Source organism: Nuphar pumila, chromosome 3, assembly GCF_984573655.1.
Source record: "Nuphar pumila chromosome 3, dmNupPumi1.hap1.1, whole genome shotgun sequence".
NCBI lineage: Eukaryota > Viridiplantae > Streptophyta > Magnoliopsida > Nymphaeales > Nymphaeaceae > Nuphar > Nuphar pumila.
This window is the reverse complement of record NC_143251.1, coordinates 114,420,908-114,427,678: the sequence shown is the minus strand read 5'-3', so window position 1 is coordinate 114,427,678 and position 6,771 is coordinate 114,420,908. Positions and strand designations below refer to the sequence as shown.

Genomic DNA, 6,771 nt, shown 5'->3' with positions numbered 1-6,771 from the left:
CTTTTTGAAGATAATGTTTACGCTTCGGCGCAACTTCTCGGGAGTGTCAAGCAAGACATGATTTTGACCTACGTTGTTCGATCCCATTATCTTCGGCTGGTATTCATTCGCTGCAAAAGACTTAATGTGAATTAACTCCACGTTTTCAAGTAACTCCGTTGCAGCTTTTCTCGCACATGCATAGCCTTCTTCGCTTCTCGATGCCAAATCAGCAACATGCATGAATGACCTACACAGTTGTTGGTAACGGGAGGCTATGTGGCACTTCTCGTCAACACCAGATTTACTCGCATTGTCCATAACGAGCATTTCAATCTTCGCGCATCTCGTCCATCTTCGCATTACGTAAGACTCAGGTATTTCTTGTATCTTCTCTTGATTGAGTGCCTTTAATGCATGACAGCATAGGATACCTTTGAATTCATATATTTTGCACGAACATTCTACCCTTCCGTTGTCGACATTGTACGTGACATGCGCTTCTTGCCTTTCCTGATGCTTTTCGCCCTGACAAAAAATATGGTATTTGTGCATATTCTCGGTTTGCACCAGTTCTTCTATTCTGCAATTCATGACATGCAACACCTCTTTCTTGATCCATTCAAATACAGTTAGTGTATACAGAGCTGCAGGTCGCATCAATATTTTCATGTCAAAAGTTAGAGGTCGTGTATTGAAGCATTTCACGTCTTGTTCAAGCTCATTCTGTCTTAGACCGTCTACAAATAATTCATATTGTTCCATGAAACGAAATATTGTTAAACATGAATACAGGGTTTTCTTCAGCGTGGCATGCATAGATTCGGCTCTTTGTGTGCTTATCATACCTGCACAAAAGTATTGTCTTCCATATGCCAATGCCCACTTCTCTTTTTCTGTATATAAATTTTGTAACCACAGACAGTCAGCAAGGTCGTATGTCTTAATCATTTTGTCCCAATCTGACTTAAAGGTGACCTCGTCTACGCTATGAAGTACACACCTTGTAAAATGTTTGTCAAACCCTGTATTCTGATTAAATATGTGTCCTATGTTCTTTGCTGCATTTTGAAAGATATGCCACAAACACAGGCGATGATGTGCATCTGGCCACACATGAAGCACTGCAGCCGCAATTGCGTGATCACCATCTGTGAGTATAGTTTCAGGATGCTTCTCGTTCATTGCCTGTGTAAATACTCTGAACAACCACTCAAAGGTTTCCTTGGTCTGGTCATACACAAAAGCACCGCCTAATATACAACTCTGTGTGTGACGGTTCACTCCCACAAACTGCGCAAATGGCCACTGTTCAGTGTTAATCTTTACTGTAGTATCAAACACAAGCACATCATTGAAGCATTTATAATTTAATCTAGACCTTGAATCTGACCAAAACATATTCACGGCATATCCATCTGCGTCCACTTGCATTGCACTAAAGAAACCATGTTCATTGCTTGATTTATTCTGTAAGTAACGAACCAAACAACATATTTCTCCGTTCTTCATGTTATCTGTCCTCTTCCTGCTCAAGTGGTTTCTAAGATCCAAAGGTGTGAATGGCACATTTTCGCGACCACCATCTATGCGGGTAAACAAATTGTATGTCTTCCTTGGTGCAATGCCGACGCTATCGGCTATTTCAGCCATTGCAGCATGAGCTACAGTTACTTTACGATGTGACCTTAGCATAGGAGTCATAAATGATGTAGATAAATCATGATTATGATCACTGATTAAAGTACGCACGACAAATTTCCCATTCGGATGTCTTCTCAAAACCAATCTCGCCTGACATCCACATCTTGATTCTGGCGTGCTCCTAGTTGGATTTCCCATTGATTTCTTCCAACCTTGCTTGGAACAGACATATGTCTTTCTAACCAAGACACCCTGTGCATTTTTTGACCAAGAAAACCTTCTCACACTGAAGCCAACTTTTAAGGCATAATCATTGTAAAATTTATATGCATCTTCTTCGTTATTAAAATGCATTCCTTCTACAGGAACATAGTCAAGTGCAATTCCATGTACATTCCCAGTTCCTACGGTTTTATTAAGTGTACTGACATCAAAATCAGGATCATTACTGAATTGCATTTCTTCTCCTGGAACATTGAAGTCAGGTGTACTTCCGTGTACATTCCCGGTGCATACACTTTTATTATGTGCGCTGTCATGGTAGTCTACCTCATCATTTAATTGCATTTCTTCCACTGGAACATTCAAGTCAATAGTGGGTCTAATGCCTGCACCCTTCTTTTCATGTGCATCGTTAGTGCAGATGTTCAATTCTTCACTTGAGTCATAAGTATAGATATTCAATTCTCCAGATCTTTCTATTGATTGAGCTACATCGTCTTTATTACAACCTGATGATAAGCTCAATAATGTTTTAAGCAATATATCAATTTGTGTTTGCAGTAACATGGCAAACAAGTCGATATTATCTCACAAAAACGAGAGTCTGTTACTAATACAGCGGTTTGAGATACAATGCATATGATGAGTGAATGTAGGATACTTGATGGGGTAGAGGCCCTTCCTAGCATCTGCAAACAAGCATTCCTGTCAACAGGTCCCAGCGTCTTACAAATATCGATAAGTTTTCAACCTTCGTAAGAACAAGATCTACCTGCAATAACCAAACAAAGCCTTAATGACACACAAGACGACATGCTTTCTTCATCGATAGCATGATGCTGGGAAGCTACTCACGCCGCCTTGATGGAACTGGTTGGAATGTTTGTGCATCATTGCTTTCTTCCTTAATGCCTAACAACAACGACAAATAAAAGAAGACAGTGGAATGTTTTGTAAGCAATATATCAATTTCCGTTAGCAAGCGGCATAGGTTTACTATGATTTAATCAGGATGCATATAAGAACGGATACCACTAGGGTTACGCAAGTCAAAGCAACGATTTAATGAATGAAAGTATCAAAGCAAGTGCGGTTTGATGTTTGCTTGTGCTGAGCATCGACGTGTCGCTTACCATGCCAATAAAATAAACATGTTGTACATGTGTGTTGACGATAACGCTCTCATAATATCCACGAGGCTCTAAAGCGAGTTCAATAGAAGTCGCTGAGAGAGCAACGATATGCATGCGAAAATCGCCCCGCCATGCGTGTCAAGATGTGTTTCTGCACCCAAACATTTTCAAAGTCTGTGTACAAATATCTTACAAATACATATTACAAAACATATAATATCTTACAAAACGATATGTATAGCGATTTGTCAGATATTGAAAATCGATACGGCAGTTCAGTTTTTATAACTTATAACTCGACGATACAAAAACATACTATCTAAAAGGTCGATAAATATATCGCACAATAAATTACAAATCGATAAGGAAGAACTTGAACATAATAGCAAACAAATCGATATTAACTAACAAAAATGTATCTCACAAAAACGAGAGTCTGTTACTAATACAGCGGTTTGAGATACAATGCATATGATGAGTGACTGTAGGTTACCTGATGGGGTAGAGGCCCTTCCTAGCATCTGCAAACAAGCGTTCTTGTCAACAGGTCCCAGCGTCTTACAAATATCGATAAGTTTCCAACCTTCGTAATAACAAGATCTACCTGCAATAACCAAACAATGCCTTAATGGCACACAAGACGACATGCCTTCTTCATCGATAGCATGATGAGATGACAAGCTACTCACTGTGCCTTGATGGCACTGGTTGGAATGTTTGTGAATCATTGCTTTCTTCCATGATGCCTAACGACAGCAGTAATGAAGAGAAGACACTGGAATGTTTTGTAACACTGGAACGTTGATAATGGGAGCACTGTTACAGCAGATGGCGCAGGCGAACGTCTCCACTTTAAATGGTTAACATCAAACTTTCTGGAAGGAGGACTTTTTTGTCCTTTTCCCCACCCGTCGTTTCACAACTTTTGAATGAAGGATATTTTTGTCATTTCCTCGAACCGTCATTTCAGGGCAAGAAAAGCAAGTAAGGGTGATTAAGTCTTTGCAACAGCACCAGAGTCCGATGCAAAGTTATGTCAACATACACGGGAATACGAGCCCCATGTGCATGAATGCTCATTCGATCCCCCGAACACGGACGTGGGATTCAGTGAATCATCGGGGGCAAACATACACAACCCTCTCGTTTGGATGTAAGCAACAGTTTCACGACCACCTTTCTTTTTCTTTCAAAACGAGTTAACTCGAACCTGGCTCGTGTAGATTGAGCTCCTGTGCCATACAAACGCTACAAAGTTGGGCGAGGACAATAGAGTCATTCCCACTCGAAGCAAAAAGGGGGGGTGCGTGCGCACCTTGCTTCACCTCCCCCATCAAAATGACTAAATTGCCTTTTTTGATGCACAAAAAATGAGGACAATTTCGTCGTCTAACTTGAAAGCCCACAAATGGGGGGTAACAGGCATCTCGCATAAAAGGACAGTTCCGTCATATTTGGTTAATGTCTCGTACCCAAAAAAAATGACCACAACTTACCCACGGCATCATTCCCAACAGTGGAATTTCGTCAAAAACACTTTCTTCGCTCGTACCCATAACCTCCCGTGTGCATCTCCCCCACCCCCACACTACACTACCTTCTTTTACGCTGATAAAAAAGAAAAGACCGCGAAAATTTTCACACAATTTGATAGTTTGATTTTTAACAGCGTATGGACAAAATGACCAAAATACCCATACACGAAAATACTGAACAAAGGCACATTTGTCATTTAAAAAAAAGTCATTGCAATTTAAAAAAACAGAAAAGAGGAAAAAGAAGGGACTTTCTTTCCGTGCTTCTCCCAACAAAACAAAGGAGTCAAACACATTCCGTATACGGTGCGGGAACACAAAAAGGAGAGAGAACGCTGCAGACGGGAAACCGCTTTCGTGAAACGGAAAACCGCTCACGAGAACGCGTTACCGCTGAACACGACAAAGTCACCGTCGGCAACGTCCGAATAGTCGAAGAGGCCACCGAAACCACAACCGTCCTCGGCCTCCTCCCGACCATAGTCGGCGTCGCAGAACCGGAGCCCAGGGACTCCCATCGCCTGGAACTCGTCGTCGAAGTGCCAGTCGTCCGCCACCAGTCCGGCCGCGGGATCCAGGACAGCCGGGCTCCTCGGAGACTCGCGCCCACTCGAACCCGACGGAGGCAGGCCGAGCTCGTCATCAGACGCGCCCAGGAGGTAGCCCAACGGAGACCCGCTCGGCCCCGGGCCTCCTTCGCCCGAGCTCGTAAGCGGGAAAACCGGATCTAATTCACTTTCCGGCAACTGATACGTCTCATGGCGCCCAGATCCTCTCGCCGCAAAATCCATCTCCGTCAAGAGGTCGGCGGAGAATGTCGTCGTTAAGAAACCGTCCTCGTCAACGAGAGAGTCGAAGATCGAGTTGTTGCCAGAATCGGACGCCGGAACGTCCGATCCCTTCTCAGATGTGGACGTTTCGACGGAAAGCGAAGGCGCCAGGAGAATATCTTCTTCAAGGCTTCTCATAACACCGGCAACGACTTCTTCCTCGGCCGCGTCCTCTCCGGCGGGACTCGTCACCGAACTCAGATCTCCTTCTTTGGGATCCGAGTCGTCCAGCAAGCGGATGACCTCGGCGCGTACCTTCTTCGCGTCCGGCGCAGCATCACCTTCATCCTCCCTGCTGCGCTTTGTCTCCATCGCCACGCGCTATCGGACTCCAAAAAGCACAACCCGACGGAATTCGGAAGCAATAAAATCTGGCGCAGCCTGAGAAATGCAAAGAAACGTATTTCCACGGTAAGACAGATGAACAAGGCCGTAAAGCAACCCCAAGCCAGAAGATTCCGGTCAAAACCGATAGGAATGAAGTATTCAGGCGCCTGAAATTAGAGAAACCGGGTTGAAGTCCGAAAATGAAGTTGTTAAGACCTAATATAATGCAGGAAAAGAGTCTACTCAAACAAATCCGTTGGAACACACACCGGACAACTCATGCACGCCGGATTTCGAACTCAAAAAGTACGTTAGCAGCCAAAGATACGCCGGAAACATAGTAAATCGGCGAGGACTGGATGGAAAACCTACCCGCAAAAGTGGGAGACACGCCCTAAGTATATCTAAACGGCGGGTTCCGGATAGAAAAGCACCAACCGGTCATGCTGGAAATGAGCAAAAAGCTCATGCTGAAATCGTGGCCGACCATTACACATTTTGGATGGTTGCCACGTGGCCCTTACTGCTCTCTATTAAGTTTTGCTTTTTCGTCAAGTTTTTTAAATATAATATAATTGACGAGACTACCCTACTGACACTGAAAAGACTCTCTCTCGTTGTGGAGTGCAGTCGAAAGAGTCTCACTCTGGGTGGAGGGGGGCCTTCTCTCGTTTCTTTGGAACCAATCGGACCCTGAAAAGATTCTCTCTCTTGGTGGAGGGGATCATTCTCTCATTTTTGTGGAGTCGATCAATATCTTTGGCTTATTGGGTCCAGCTTTATCCCTCATTAATGGTGTGGGGAAGTGGAATAATCACCCACTACTTTCTATTAATATAGGAGAAGTTAAAGGGTCAAAACCCCTTCAGTTTCTGAAATGAGTCTAGAAGGCTCACGTCTAGAAGGTTCACATCTAGAAGACTCTATGTCATCTATAAATAGGGGTGTAGAGGTTGTGTGTTGGAGAGAGAAAAGCAGAGTGTTGTGAGCAGAGTGGTTGTGTGCAGCGTGCAGAGAGAGAGAATAAGTAAGAAAAAGAGTAGAGAGAAGAAGAGGAATAAATAAGGTTCATCACCACGCATTGATCCTCAGAGAGAGGTG

At 43.6% G+C, this 6,771-nt stretch overlaps 1 protein-coding gene across 1 annotated transcript; it reads right to left on the bottom strand.

Annotated features, from left to right (window-relative positions):
• Positions 1 to 4,613: 4,613 nt before the first annotated feature.
• On the bottom strand, positions 4,614 to 6,034 carry LOC149843367 (uncharacterized). The gene is made up of 2 exons (XM_089999747.1): positions 5,940 to 6,034; positions 4,614 to 5,724 (listed from the first exon to the last, which is right to left on the bottom strand). The coding sequence occupies exon 2, from the start codon at positions 5,653 to 5,655 to the stop codon at positions 4,888 to 4,890; it is 768 nt and encodes a 255-aa protein (XP_089855873.1). The 5' UTR covers positions 5,656 to 5,724; positions 5,940 to 6,034; the 3' UTR covers positions 4,614 to 4,887.
• Positions 6,035 to 6,771: the final 737 nt, after the last annotated feature.